Source organism: Colossoma macropomum, unplaced genomic scaffold (genome assembly GCF_904425465.1).
Source record: "Colossoma macropomum unplaced genomic scaffold, Colossoma_macropomum, whole genome shotgun sequence".
NCBI lineage: Eukaryota > Metazoa > Chordata > Actinopteri > Characiformes > Serrasalmidae > Colossoma > Colossoma macropomum.
Window position 1 is genome coordinate 35,198,764 of NW_023494801.1, and position 15,636 is coordinate 35,214,399.

The 15,636-nt window shown below is 44.3% G+C and overlaps 1 protein-coding gene across 2 annotated transcripts in view; it reads left to right on the forward strand.

Annotated features, from left to right (window-relative positions):
• The first annotated feature begins 779 nt into the window (after positions 1–779).
• Positions 780–15,636, forward strand: part of nsfa (N-ethylmaleimide-sensitive factor a) — a 28,454-nt gene continuing 13,597 nt past the window's right edge. For both annotated transcript variants that reach the window (XR_005008318.1, XM_036589559.1), the window contains exons 1-5: positions 780–827; positions 11,252–11,337; positions 12,751–12,850; positions 13,918–13,957; positions 14,079–14,245. Coding sequence is in view for 1 of the 2 variants with exons in the window: in XM_036589559.1 (XP_036445452.1) it covers positions 816–827; positions 11,252–11,337; positions 12,751–12,850; positions 13,918–13,957; positions 14,079–14,245 (405 nt within the window). In the remaining variant the exon portion in view is untranslated. The remainder of the gene's footprint in view (positions 828–11,251; positions 11,338–12,750; positions 12,851–13,917; positions 13,958–14,078; positions 14,246–15,636) is intronic.

The window sequence follows — 15,636 nt, forward strand, 5'->3', positions numbered from 1 at the left end:
GTGTAATTACAGTGTGCTGCCGCTGAGGGCGCTGTGTCAGTGAGCGGGTGTAATTACAGTATGCTGCCGCTGAGGGCGCTGTGTGGGTGAGCGGGTGTAATTACATTGTGCTGCGGCTGAGGGCGCTGTGTGGGTGAGTGGGTGTAATTACAATGTGCTGCCTCTGAGGGTGCTGTATCAGTGAGTGGGTGTAATTACAGTGTGCTGCCGCTGAGGGCGCTGTGTCAGTGAGTGGGTGTAATCATAGTGTGCTGTCGCTGAGGGCGCTGTGTGGGTGAGCGGGTGTAATTACATTGTACTGCCGCTGAGGGCGCTGTGTGGGTGAGTGGGTGTAATTACAGTGTGCTGCGGCTGAGGGCGCTGTGTGGGTGAGTGGGTGTAATTACAGTGTGCTGCCTCTGAGGGTGCTGTATCAGTGAGTGGGTGTAATTACAGCGTGCTGCCGCTGAGGGCGCTGTGTCAGTGAGTGGGTGTAATTATAGTGTGCTGCGGCTGAGGGCGCTGTGTGGGTGAGCGGGTGTAATTACATTGTGCTGCCGCTGAGGGCGCTGTGTGGGTGAGTGGGTGTAATTACAGAGTGCTGCCGCTGAGGGCGCTGTGTGGGTGAGCGGGTGTAATTACAGTGTGCTGCCGCTGATGGCGCTGTATCAGTGAGCGGGTGTAATTACAGTGTGCTGCCGCTGAGGGCGCTGTGTCAGTGAGCGGGTGTAATTACAGTGTGCGGCCGCTGGGGGCGCTGTGTGTGAGGGCGCTGCTGTCCGCGGTGCTGAATCTCTTTTTTCTGCGGCGGCGGCGGAGCGCGAGCACACGCGACCATGGCGACCCGGGTAAGAAATGCGCAGTTTGACCGTTTAATAAATCGGTCGGTGAATAATCTGATGATGTAACGACGCGCGCGCGATGATAAAGTCGAGCTGTGTGTTTATAGCTGTGGCGGAAAACGGGTGGGTTTTACATTCGGTGAATCTGCGTTAGCTCTGTGTTAAAGGAGTGAACGGGAGGGCGCTGGTGAAGCTCGCGCTGGTGCTGATGGGGGGGTTAGTGGTGTCCGAAGGCACGCGCTGGTGCCGAAGGTGTTGATCGAAGCGTTTCTCTCGGTTAACCTTCACGAGACTTAAGGGAGCCTCTCCATTCTGGGGCTTCTCGTTCGATTTTTCCGTTCCACCTTAAATGGTGCAGCAGTTACATTCTGGCGCCTCAGGCTCTGCTGCAGTAACTGCTGCACCATTTAAGGTGGAACGGAAAATTGGAATGAGAAGCTGGATAATGCTGGAAAAAAAAGAAAAAATCAGCGAGCCTCAGAGCGCGAGCTCTCCGTTCACTCTGCTCCACATCACGCTGCTGGGCCCGCGCTCGTGCGCGTGGGTTAATGCGCGCGCGCGGCCGGTTTTAACCTTGAATCAGTCCGTTAAAGCCAGATTACAGCGACACGACCGTTGCTGCGTCCGAGCCTTTAACTTCACACCCAGAGCGCAAAACCCCCGCCGACCACCGGGTCATCAGAATCGCTCCGCATTCATAGGCTCAGCATTTTCACTCTCACTGTTCAAACCGAGCAGCACCGACACCTTCACACGCAGCGGTTCTGTCCAGCCTTCTCGCGGCTTTAACAGACAGAATTACTCAGATCTCCACTGCGCTGTGCAGAAGTCAGAGACCCCCTTCATTCACTCAGGGTCGAGTTATTGATTATTCGGTCAGACAAATCGGTGTGTGACTCCTTCCCTCCATTCCAGCTTCCACGCTTTTCAGGAGCCTCACTTTCAGTTCCTCAAAGAATCTGCAGACACTCCTCCAAAGTTCAGTCTTTGAAGCTGGTTGATCATTTTCTGCAGTAATCAAACTCATTCAGTGGTGTTGAGGTCTGGACTCTGGGGTGGTCAGTCAGTGAGGCTTTATTACAGCTTTGTTGTCCAGTTTACCGTAAATACTCTTTACTCCTCTGTTATCTGGTCGTCTCTGCAGACGCGTCACATTATTGATATGGTCCTGCTGATTTACAGAGCCCTCCCTGCTCTTCATCTTCTGCTGTTTTCACTCGCGCTGTAAATACTGTATCAATACTGTATTTGATCGTCATCAAAAGTGACAGAAAACATTAAGATGGGGGCAGTTTTGGGGTCGACCAGCTCTTCCAGGTGCTTGTTAGGAGACACATTTTCTCTGGAGCTTTAATCAGTTTTTAAACTCCTGATTTTCACTTTGATGTTTCTCCTTCATTGTGCAATTCGATTGTCTGATGTCTGATCTCTTTGTAAACATCTGAAAAATCAATAACTTAATGACTTCACTGACTGGAAATTTAGTAAGGGATGGGGGTCTCTGACTTTTGCACAGACCTGTATGTATTTAATCTACAAAATAAAAGTCCTCTGTTATCAGCTGATTCTCTGTAAGAGACACAAAACTGTGATTTGCTGATTCATAAATGATCTTAATGATCGATTGATTGCAGTGATCGTGGCGTTTGCTGGTTCTTATGTTATTATATTATAGTTTACATTATTTTGGCGATTGATTATAGACTCTACATTAGTTTCAGGTTTCCCTGATTGATCGTTAATGAGCTGTAACTTCTCTAAATGGATCAATATCAGCTGATCGTTTCCTGTTTTGGTCTCTGTGATGTTTCTGTGGAAGTTATTGATTGGAGAGTAAATCAGCACTAAAAGTAGAAAAACATTAACGTGACGTCATTAATGAGCACTTTATAATGCTTTATAAGCTCCACCCACCTCTTTCATCTCCACAGTTTCTGACCGCAGAGCTGCTGCTGTCCAGATGTTGTTTGGTTCATTCTCAGCTCAGCAGCAACACTGAGATGGTTGTGTGTGTGTGTGTGTGTGTGTGTGTGTGTCTGTGTGTGTGTGTGTGTGTGTGTGTGTGTGTGTGTGTGTGTGTTGTGTGTGTGTGTGTGTGTGTGTGTGTGTGTTTGTGTGTGTGTTTGTGTGTCTGCGTGTGTGTTTGTGTATCTGCGTGTGTGTGTGTGTGTGTGTGTGTTGCTGGTGTGAGTGTGTCACACACACCAGTGATGTTTGGGTTTTTACACTTATCACTGTCACCGCTGGGCTGAGAAGAGAAAGTCCATCCAAAAATATCCAGACGAGCAGCTCTGTTCTGAAACTGATCGCTGATGGACTAAAAGATCAAACTGACCATAATCACTGATCAGCACTGGACACAGATCACACACTCGCTCAGTGAAGCTACAGGAGAGGGGTTTCCGATAAAGTGGCTGGGAGGATTTGATCTCCACAGGATCAGAAATAAAAACAACAACAACAACAAAAACACTGTCAGTCCTAAAGGAGCTTTACTGTTACTGTGTGTGTGTGTGTGTGTAATCTCTAATCCTGCAGCATCTAAATTTAGAAACTAAAACACTCACACACTCACTCTCTCTCTCTCTCTCTCTCTCTCTCTCTCTCTCTCTCTCTCTTCTCTCTCTCTCTCTCTCTCTCTCTCTCTCTCTCTCTCTCTCACACACACACACACACACCCACACACTCACATACTCTCATACACACACAAACACACATACTCACACACACAAACACATACAAACACACACATACTCGCACACACACACACAAACACACACAAACACACACACACACAGTGTGTGTGTGTTTGTGTGTGTGTGTATGTGTGTGAGTGTGAGTGTGTTTGTGTGTGTATGAGAGTATGTGAGTGTGTGGGTGTGTCTGTGTGTGTGTGTGTGTGTGTGTGTCTGTGTGTGTGTGTGAGTATGTGTGAGTGTGTGTGTGTGTGTTTGTGTGTGTGAGTATGTGTGTGTTTGTGTGTGTGTGTGTGTCTGTGTGTGTATGAGTATGTGTGTGTGTGTGTGTGTGTGTTGTGTGAGAGAGAGAGAGATAGAGTGTGTGTGTGTGTGAGTGTGTGTGTGTATATGATTATGTGAGTGTGTGTGTGTGTGAGTGTGTGTGTGTGTTTGTGTGTATATGAGTATGTGAGTGTGTGTGAGTGTGTTTGTGTGTATATGAGTATGTGAGTGTGAGTGTGAGTGTGTGTGTGTGTGTGTGTGTGTGTGTGTTTGTGTGTGTGTTTGTGTGTATATGAGTATGTGAGTGTGTGTGTGTGTGTGTGTTTGTGTGTATATGAGTATATGAGTATGTGTGTGTGAGTGTGTGTGTGTGTGTGTGTGTGTGAGTATGTGAGTGTGTGTGTGTGTGTGTGTGTGTGTGTGTGTTGTGAGTATGTGAGTGTGTGTGTGTGTGTGTGTGTGTGTGTGTGTGTGTGTGTGTGTGTGTGTGTGTGTGTGTGTGTGTGTGTGTGGTGTGTGTGTGTGTTTAGTTTTAATGTCGAGTTTAGTGTAAATGTGAATATTTCGTGTTGAGTTTAATGTAAACGTGTAGTTCTCTTCTTTGTCATTCTGTCTGTTCAGAAACTCATTCTGACTCTACTGTGTTCAGATCATCAATAAGAACTGAAATTACATTCATATCATTTAATCATATTAATACAGTACAATTATATTAATCTCACTGTATTAAAATATGAAAGCATATGTAAGTTTTGATCTGTTTTCTCTCGTCCATCGTGTTATAATTAATTTTATATATAATATATTTATATTATATTTTCATGAATGTCATTAAACTGAGCAGTAATGAGTAATATTCCAGAAAAATTAACAAATTAGATGATAAATCATAAACTCTGAGTAATGACACTCTGAAATGACTTATTACTGTAACCGCGCCAGAAAAGTTCATCAACTTTGACATGAGAAAAATATCATTGTCTATATTTCTGTCTCGTGATTTCTTACTGACAGTGTTTCAGGTGATTGTTAATATTTCTAATGATAATAATTAATACTGAATGATGTTATTGGCTCTTAATCAGACTGTGTGATTCTCTGACTACAGTCTGTAGAATCGATCTGTGTTCAGTTATTAATGTTGAATTTTAATCTAAAAGGGTTAAATTTATGTAGTTAAAACCTTTTTTACAGATAATAAATGATCCAATAACTAACATTAATAATAGAAACACTTCACTGAAAGCAGAGCAGGTCTGTGATTCTCTCCTCAGTGATTATATAATAAACTGACTAATTAATGACTAATAAGCCTCGTTTGGCAAAATGTAGAAATGCAGTGTTCATGTCCTGCAGTGAAGATAAAAGCTGCAGTGAATTCTGTGCAGTTACAGTGGAATTTCAGTGACTGTATTTCTGTAGCTCTTCTTCATTGATCTTTTCTCTGATGGCTCCTCAGTGAAGCTTCTCTGGAGACGCAGCCTCGTTAAATATCAGCATCAGGCCTGAAATAGAGTCTGTTTGTTGGCTTTCTGATCGGATAGAAACCCAGATTACTGCAGAGGCGGGATGATGAGGTGAATCTGAGTCTGAGCAGAATGAGATGCTTTTCAAGAAACACAATGAGGCCGTAATTTGCTTATTGAGAATTCACTGCAGTTCAGATCACTGCTCTGTACTGCACTTCACTTTGCTACACTGTTCTGCACTGCACTATGTTGTACTGTATGACACTGTGCTGTTCCTCCAAATTCAAGGCCCTAGCTAGATCGTTTAGAACAGGGTGGGCAGGTAAGACCCAGAGAGTTTCCTGGGGGCGGGGCACACTGATAGAAAAACAAATAAATAAAACAGCGTCACTGTATTAAAATGACACTCACCTGTTTACTCAGTAAATTAGCCAATTATAGCCAGATACACTCATTTTTAAAAGCAGTATCATCAAACTCTCAGAACTGACTGGTAACAAAGATCTGTTGCTTTATTAATGATGGCTAACTGTCTCACTGTCCATAACTGAGTGGCCTGATTGGTGGCCATGCTTCATTCTAGGGTGGTACTGGCCCCCTGGTGCCCCCTGGAACATATCTGCACATTGTTTATTTCAGATTTGGGGTGTTTACCACAGTGGCATTGTAAACAGATTCAGTCTGAGTGATTCGGGTCAGATCACACTTATAGATGCCTGCAGCATCTTTAATGCTGTAAAGTCCTGCATGCTGACCAAACCAGACCAAACCCAACTAAACCCAAACTCCCCAGCTCACCTGCCTGGTTCAGTTTTCTCTCTCACCTCCTGTTCCCCTCCCTCCTGCTTGCGTTGGCCCTCAAGGTCGTTATATTTTTCAAGGTACGTATCCTTTGTTGGCTCAGACTGGATGCTGCTGTGGCTTTAGTGCTTCCCTGTTAGCGACTCAGACAGCAGCTTTTCCACAGCGACCCGAACGCTATCAGCTGCCTACCCCCCGCTGCCATCTGGGTAGACGTTCAGAGAAACAGAGCTTTGTGTTCATCAGGATCAACAGAACCGTACATAAGGAGTCACCTCAGTCTCAGCTCACAGACCATCTGCTTTAGGGAAAAAGTGAAAGAGCAGCACTGGAAAATAAAGCATCGGCAGTGAAGTGACAGACTGAAGTACAGGACAGACAGACTGAGGTACAGGACTGAGAGACTAAAGTACAGGACTGACACACTGAGATACAGAACTAATAGAGTGCTGTTCAGGACTGACATACTGCAATACACGACTGATAGACTTCTGTACAGGTCTGACAGACTGCAGTACTGGACTGACAGACTGAGGTAAAGGACTGATGAACTGCTGTTCAGGACTGACGGACTGTAATACAGGACTGACAAACTGCGTTACAGAACAGATAGACTGCAGAACAGGACTAATAGACTGAGGTAAAGGACTGATAAACTGCTGTTCAGTACTGACAAACCATGGTACAGAATTCATAGACAGCAGTACAGGTCTGACACACTGCAGTACAGGTTTGACAGGCTGTGGTACAGGACAGACAGACTGCAGTACAGGACTGAGGGACTGAAGTAAAGGACTGACAGACTGCAGTACATATCTGACAGACTGCTGTACAGGACTGATAGACTGCAGTACAGGACTAAAAAACTGCGTTACAGAACAGACAGACTGAGGTACAGGAGTGACAGACTGCAGTACAGGACTGACAAACTACAGTACAGGACTGATAGACCGCTAATCAGGACTGACAGACTGAGGTACAGGACTGAAAGATTGTGGTAAAGAACTGATAGACTGCAGTACAGGAGTGACAGACTGAGATACAGGACTGACAAACTGAGGTACAGGACTAACAGAGTGCTGTTCAGGACTGACAGCTTGTGGTACAGGACTGACAGACTGCAGTACAGGACTGAAAGACGGTTCATCAAGACTGACAGACAGAGGTACAGGACTGAAAGACTCAGGTAAAGGACTCATAGACTACTGTTCAGGACTGACAGATTGTAATACAGGACTGACAAACTGCAGTACAGAACTGATAGACTGCAGTACACGACTGACAGACTGCAGTACAGGAGGTTCACTGAACGGTCTGTAAGGTTCAGTGGATGGTGTATGAGGTTTAGTGGATGGTGTATGAGGTTTAGTGGATGGTGTACAGGGTTTAGTGGATGGTGTATGAGGTTTAGTGGATGGTGTATGAGGTTTAGTGGATGGTGTATGAGGTTTAGTGGATGGTGTACAGGGTTTAGTGGATGGTGTATGAGGTTTAGTGGATGGTGTATGAGGTTTAGTGGATGGTGTATGAGGTTTAGTGGATGGTGTACAGGGTTTAGTGGATGATGTATGAGGTTTAGTGGTGGTGTATGAGGTTTAGTGGATGGTGTATGGAGTTTAGTGGATGGTGTATGAGGTTTAGTGGATGATGTATGAGGTTTAGTGGATGATGTATGGAGTTTAGTGGATGGTGTATGCGGTTTAGTGGATGATGTATGAGGTTTAGTGGATGGTGTACAGGGTTTAGTGGATGGTGTACAGGGTTTAGTGGGTGGTGTATGAGGTTTAGTGGATGGTGTATGAGGTTTAGTGGATGGTGTACAGGGTTTAGTGGATGATGTATGAGGTTTAGTGGATGGTGTATGGAGTTTAGTGGATGGTGTATGAGGTTTAGTGGATGATGTATGAGGTTTAGTGGATGGTGTACAGGGTTTAGTGGATGATGTATGAGGTTTAGTGGGTATGAGTTTAGTGATGGTTCAGGGTTTAGTGGATGGTGTATGAGGTTTAGTGGATGATGTATGAGGTTTAGTGGATGGTGTACATGGTTTAGTGGGTGGTGTATGAGGTTTAGTGGATGGTGTATGAGGTTTGGTGGATGATGTATGAGGTTTAGTGGATGATGTATGAGGTTTAGTGGATGGTGTACAGGGTTTAGTGGATGATGTATGAGGTTTAGTGGATGGTGTACAGGGTTTAGTGGATGGTGTATGAGGTTTAGTGGATGATGTATGAGGTTTAGTGGATGGTGTACAGGGTTTAGTGGATGATGTATGAGGTTTAGTGGATGGTGTACAGGGTTTAGTGGATGGTGTATGAGGTTTAGTGGATGGTGTATGAGGTTTAGTGGATGGTGTACAGGGTTTAGTGGATGGTGTACAGGGTTTAGTGGATGATGTATGAGGTTTAGTGGATGGTGTACAGGGTTTAGTGGATGATGTATGAGGTTTAGTGGATGGTGTACAGGGTTTAGTGGATGGTGTACAGGGTTTAGTGGATGATGTATGAGGTTTAGTGGATGGTGTACAGGGTTTAGTGGATGGTGTATGAGGTTTAGTGGATGATGTATGAGGTTTAGTGGATGGTGTACAGGGTTTAGTGGATGATGTATGAGGTTTAGTGGATGGTGTACAGGGTTTAGTGGATGGTGTATGAGGTTTAGTGGATGGTGTATGAGGTTTAGTGGATGGTGTACAGGGTTTAGTGGATGGTGTATGAGGTTTAGTGGATGATGTATGAGGTTTAGTGGATGGTGTACATGGTTTAGTGGGTGGTGTATGAGGTTTAGTGGATGGTGTATGAGGTTTGGTGGATGATGTATGAGGTTTAGTGGATGGTGTATGGAGTTTAGTGGATGGTGTATGAGGTTTAGTGGATGGTGTACAGGGTTTAGTGGGTGGTGTATGAGGTTTAGTGGATGGTGTACAGGGTTTAGTGGATGGTGTATGAGGTTTAGTGGATGGTGTACAGGGTTTAGTGGATGATGTATGAGGTTTAGTGGATGGTGTATGGAGTTTAGTGGATGGTGTACAGGGTTTAGTGGATGGTGTATGAGGTTTAGTGGATGATGTACAGTGTTTAGTGGATGGTGTACAGGGTTTAGTGGATGGTGTATGAGGTTTAGTGGATGATGTACAGTGTTTAGTGGATGGTGTACAGGGTTTAGTGGATGGTGTATGAGGTTTAGTGGATGGTGTACAGGGTTTAGTGGATGGTGTATGAGGTTTAGTGGATGATGTATGAGGTTTAGTGGATGGTGTACAGGGTTTAGTGGGTGGTGTATGAGGTTTAGTGGATGGTGTATGAGGTTTAGTGGATGGTGTACAGGGTTTAGTGGATGGTGTATGAGGTTTAGTGGATGGTGTATGAGGTTTAGTGGATGGTGTACAGGGTTTAGTGGATGGTGTATGAGGTTTAGTGGATGGTGTATGAGGTTTAGTGGATGGTGTACAGGGTTTAGTGGATGATGTACAGTGTTTAGTGGATGGTGTACAGGGTTTAGTGGATGGTGTATGAGGTTTAGTGGATGGTGTACAGGGTTTAGTGGATGGTGTATGAGGTTTAGTGGATGGTGTACAGGGTTTAGTGGATGATGTACAGTGTTTAGTGGATGGTGTACAGGGTTTAGTGGATGGTGTATGAGGTTTAGTGGATGGTGTACAGGGTTTAGTGGATGATGTACAGGGTTTAGTGGATGGTGTACAGGGTTTAGTGGATGGTGTATGAGGTTTAGTGGATGGTGTACAGGGTTTACTGGATGGTGTATGAGGTTTAGTGGATGGTGTATGAGGTTTAGTGGATGGTGTACAGGGTTTAGTGGATGATGTACAGGGTTTAGTGGATGGTGTACAGGGTTTAGTGGATGGTGTACAGGGTTTAGTGGATGATGTACAGGGTTTAGTGGATGGTGTACAGGGTTTAGTGGATGGTGTACAGGGTTTAGTGGATGGTGTATGAGGTTTAGTGGATGGTGTACAGGGTTTACTGGATGGTGTATGAGGTTTAGTGGATGGTGTATGAGGTTTAGTGGATGGTGTACAGGGTTTAGTGGATGGTGTATGAGGTTTAGTGGATGGTGTACAGGGTTTACTGGATGGTGTATGAGGTTTAGTGGATGGTGTATGAGGTTTAGTGGATGGTGTACAGGGTTTAGTGGATGGTGTTTGGCTTATTTAGTGAGTGTGGAGGGATCTGTGGGCAGACAGCCAGTGCTGCAGGGTTTTTGTGTTTTTCTCTTTTTTCTCGCCTGCAGTTCTGCTGTCAGACTGACCTTCACTCTGAGCGCCTGGCTGAGTCAGTCTGCTCTACAGATCAACCCTCAGTCTCTTCAACCGCACAGACAGACATAAAAGCCTCTGACAGCATAAGAGGTTTCGTGTTCCAAATAAATGGGTTTTTATTGAGGTTTATGAAGTCAGTGATGTGTCTGAGGATTTAAGGTGGATCTTTTTATTTTTGTCCGCAGGAATATTTCGGTTCTGATTAGATCTTAAGGACCTCCTGTAACTCCAATGATAATATTCACAAACTAAAGTTCTAAAAAGAAAATTATTTTCTGTTTATTATAATACATATGTGTTTGATTATCTAACTGCCTGAAGAGTTTTATCATGGATTATTTTAAACTTCAATCTTGCAGTCACAGTGTGTGTGTGTATGTGTGTGTGTGAGAGAGTGTGTGTGTAAGTGTGTGTGTGTGATGCTTTTGCTTCATGTTTTTACATTCTGTTCTTTTGTTGTTTATCTTCTAATTTATTTGCTGTGATAAACGCTGCAGTTTCTGCTCCTTTAGTTCTGTCTGTTCTGTTTTGGTTGCTGTGTTTTGTGCTGCTGTTTATAGTTTGTGTGTTTGCTGCCTGTAAAGTGTAGAATTCTCTTCTCTGTCATCTCTCTGTTTGTTTGGGATTCTCTCTGTGTTTCTCTGCAGGTTTGATCTCAGTTAGTGATCATTATTCTTTATTAAACGAGCTGCTGCAGTGAATCAGAGCTGCAGTGTTTGTGGTAGAACAGATTGAAGAACTTCATTTCCCAGAATGCCAGAGAGCTCAGAGAGCTCCATTTGGAATCTCGTCCTGCTTCATTCCCGCTCCCGCTCCTGCTGCATTGTGGAAAATATCCAGTGTTAATGTTGAAGTAAAGACTTTGCTCTGTTTTCTCTCTGTTCTGTTTGTTTATCGATGTTCTCCCTCTTTCTGATTCAGACGATGCAGGCGGCGCGCTGCCCGACAGACGAGCTCTCCTTAACCAACTGTGCTGTGGTCAGCGAGAAAGACCTGCAGTCAGGCCAGTGAGTCACTCTCACACACACACAAACACACACTCATATACACACTCACACACACACACATAAACACACTCACACACTCTCACACACACTCACACACACACACATAAATACACTCACACACACACATAAAAACACTCTCACACTCTCACACACACTCACACACACTCACACACACACAAACACACACTCATATACACACTCTCACACACACTCACACACACTCACACACACACAAACACACACTCATATACACACTTTCACACACACACATAAACACACTCACACACTCTCACACACACTCACACACACTCACACACACACAAACACACTTTCACACTCTCACACACACACAAACACACTTTCACACTCACACACACACAAACACACACTCATATACACACTTTCACACACACACATAAAAACACTCTCACACTCTCACACACACTCACACACACAAACACACACACATAAAAACACTCTCACACTCTCACACACACTCACACACACTCACACACACACAAACACACACTCATATACACACTCACACACACACACATAAATACACTCACACACACACATAAAAACACTCTCACACTCTCACACACACTCACACACACTCACACACACACAAACACACACACATAAAAACACTCTCACACTCTCACACACACTCACACACACACAAACACACACTCATATACACACTTTCACACACACACATAAACACACTCACACACTCTCACACACACTCACACACACTCACACACACACAAACACACACACATATACACACTTTCACACACACACATAAACACACTCACACACTCTCACACACACTCACACACACTCACACACACAAACACACACTCATATACACACTTTCACACACACACATAAACACACTCACACACTCTCACACACACTCACACACACTCACACACACACAAACACACACACATATACACACTTTCACACACACACATAAACACACTCACACACTCTCACACACACTCACACACACTCACACACTCTCACACACACTCACACACACTCACACACACACAAACACACACACATATACACACTTTCACACACACACATAAACACACTCACACACAGGCTGGAGTTGAACGCTGGTTTATCCTGGTTGACTGGCTCTCAGTGACATCAGTGTGAAAAAAGGAGTAAAAAGTACTGTGTTAGTTTGTAGGTTCTAATGAAACCTGTTTAATAGAACCTTGTTTGTGTGTGTTCTCCTGCTTGAGATTATTGGTTTTCACACTCAGTTGGACCGAGAGAGATTTTAACATACACACTGCTCATATGGAGCTCTCCTCTCCGCTCCTTCATTAAACTCCGACTTCTCACTGCCCAGTGTTTCCTGAACTGACCCTTGTGTCTGTCCACCTGCAGGCATGTTACTGTGAAGACCACGCCCACACATAAATTTGTGTTTACAGTGAAGAGCCATCACACAGTGGCCCCAGGAACCATCGCCTTCAGTCTGCCACAGGTCAGCACAGTCCACACACAAGCTACCCAGTTTATCACCCAGTTATCACCCAGTAACCTACCAGTTATCAGTCAGTCATCGATCAGTCATCGATCAGTAATCACCCAGTGGTCGCCCAGTAATCAGTCATTGATCAGTAATCAGTCAGCTGTCACCCAATACTCAGTCAGGCATTGATCAGTAATCAGTCAGTTATCACCCAGTAATCAATCAGTCATCGATCAGTAATCAGTCAGTCATCAATCTGTAATCACCCAGCTATCACCCAGTCATCAGTCAGTTATCACCCAGTAATCAATCAGTCATCGATCAGTAATCACCCAGTTATCACCCAGTTATCACCCAGTCATCAGTCAGTTATCACCCAGCTATCAGTCAGTCATCGATCGGCAGTCACTCAGCTATCACCCAGTAATCAGTTACTCATCGATCAGTATTCACCCAGTTGTCGCCCAGTGATCAGTGAGTTATCACCCAGTAATCAGTCAGTCATCGATCAGTAATCACCCAGTTATCACCCAGTCATCAGTCAGTTATCACCCAGTAATCAATCAGTCATCGATCAGTAATCAGTCAGTCATCAATCTGTAATCACCCAGCTATCACCCAGTAATCAGTCAGTTATCACCCAGTAATCAGTTACTTATCGATCAGTATTCACCCAGCTGTTGCCCAGTAATCAGTCAGCTGTCACCCAGTAATCAGTCAGTTATCGATCAGTAATCACTCAGCTATCACCCAGTAATCAGTCGGTTATCACCCAGTAATCAATCAGTAATCACTCATCGATCAGTAATCACCCAGCTGATGCCCAGTAATCAGTCAGTTATCACCCAGCTATCAGTCAGTCATCGATCGGTAATCACTCAGCTATCATCCAGTAATCAGTCAGTCATTGATCAGTAATCACCCAGCCATCGCCCAGTAATCAGTCAGTCGTTGATCGGTAATCACCCATCTATCTATCTATCTATCTATCTATCTATGTGTAATCACTGTGGTTGAGTTGTCTGATGATCTCTCTCTCTCTGTATCTCTCTCTCTCTGTATCTCTCTCTCTCTCTCAGAGAAAATGGGCTGGTCTGTCTATCGGGCAGGAAGTAGAAGGTGCGAGTGACCGTATTCCTGTTCAGCTCTTCAGACTCTCAGCAGGTTCAGGTCTCTGAGCCTTTGGCTGATTAAGGAGTCGTCAGTTTCTCTGAGTGGCTCTTATTTTCTCTCCTCTTAGTGGCCAACTACAACTTTGATAAGTCGAAGCAGTGCATCGGAGCGATGACCATAGAGATCGACTTCCTGCAGAAGAAGAGCACAGACTCCAGCCCGTACGACTCCGATAAGATGGCCAGCGAGTTCATCCAGCAGTTCAATAACCAGGCGTTCTCTGTCGGTCAGCAGGTCAGAACCAGGACACACAGCTGCATTTCACTGTGTCTACAGTTCATCTTATGAGTGTTTGTGATTTCTCACACACTCAGTGAATAATTTGACTTACTGTATTAAAACTACACAAAAGCCAAATAAGACACTGAAAATGAATCTCGGTCAAAATCTCACAATCCTTTTTCAAAATGACATTTTTGCAACAAGTTTATACAACAAGCACACTGATGTACTTTATACTAAACACTGCTGTCTTTAGTACCTTTTTAAATTCTATACAGGCTTCTGTGAAAGATTGTTCCAGTTCAGTACACAACAATAAAAAGGCTGAGAAAACAGCTTCATTTTGCCTCTGGAGGTGAAAAAAACACAAAGAAAAACAGAATTACAGTGCAGTACATGATCAATGTTACAGTATTACTGGACTGTATTAATTAATTACTGTATTAATCCTTCAGGATTAATGGAATAATAATGAATTATAATATTCTCTGGGATTGTAAGAAATGGGGCAGATGGTTTAAGGATCGCACCTTCTGTTAGGCTCTGGCTACATCACCTCATCAAGTGATTGTTGGTGGTGAGCCAGTCCTGGACCAGAGTTTTGGTTGTACTGGGAGGGATTTCAGTTGTACTGGGAGGGATTTCAGTTGTACTGGGAGGGATTTTGGTTGTACTGTGAGGAGTTTTGGTTGTACTGGGTGGAGTTTTGGTTGTACTGGGAGGAATTTTGGTTGTACTGGGAGGAGTTTTGTTTGTACTGGGAGGGATTTCAGTTGTACTGGGAGGGATTTCAGTTGGACTGGGAGGAGTTTTGTTTGTACTGGGAGGGGTTTTGTTTGTCCTGGGAGAGGTTTTGGTTGTACTGGGAGGAGTTTTGGTTGTACAGGGAGGAGTTTTGGTTGTACAGGGAGGAGTTTTGGTTTTACTGGGAGGAGTTTTGGTTGCACATGGAGGGGTTTCAGTTGCACTGGGAGAGGTTTTGGTTGTACTGGGATTAGTTTTGGTTGTATTGGGAGGAATTTTGTTTGTGCAGGGGGGGTTTCGGTTGTACAGGGAGGGGTTTTAGTTGTACAGAGAGGGGTTTTGGTTGTACTGGGAGGACTTTTGGTTGTACTGGGAGGAGTTTTGATTGTACATGGAGGGGTTTCAGTTGTACTGGGAGGAGTGTGGATTGTACTGGGAGGAGGATTGTACTGGGAGGAGTTTCGGGTGTACTGGGAGGAGTTTTGGTTGTTGAGTGTATCTTGGAGAGACGGATGTGTTTACGCTGCTATAATGTGGCTCAAATGCGTCTCAGATCTCCTGAAGTGCTCTAACTGATCAGATCTGTCTTAAATGCCTTTTGGGTTTGTTTACACTTGCATGCTTATTTGGCCTCATCCTGATACTCAACACACACAAAG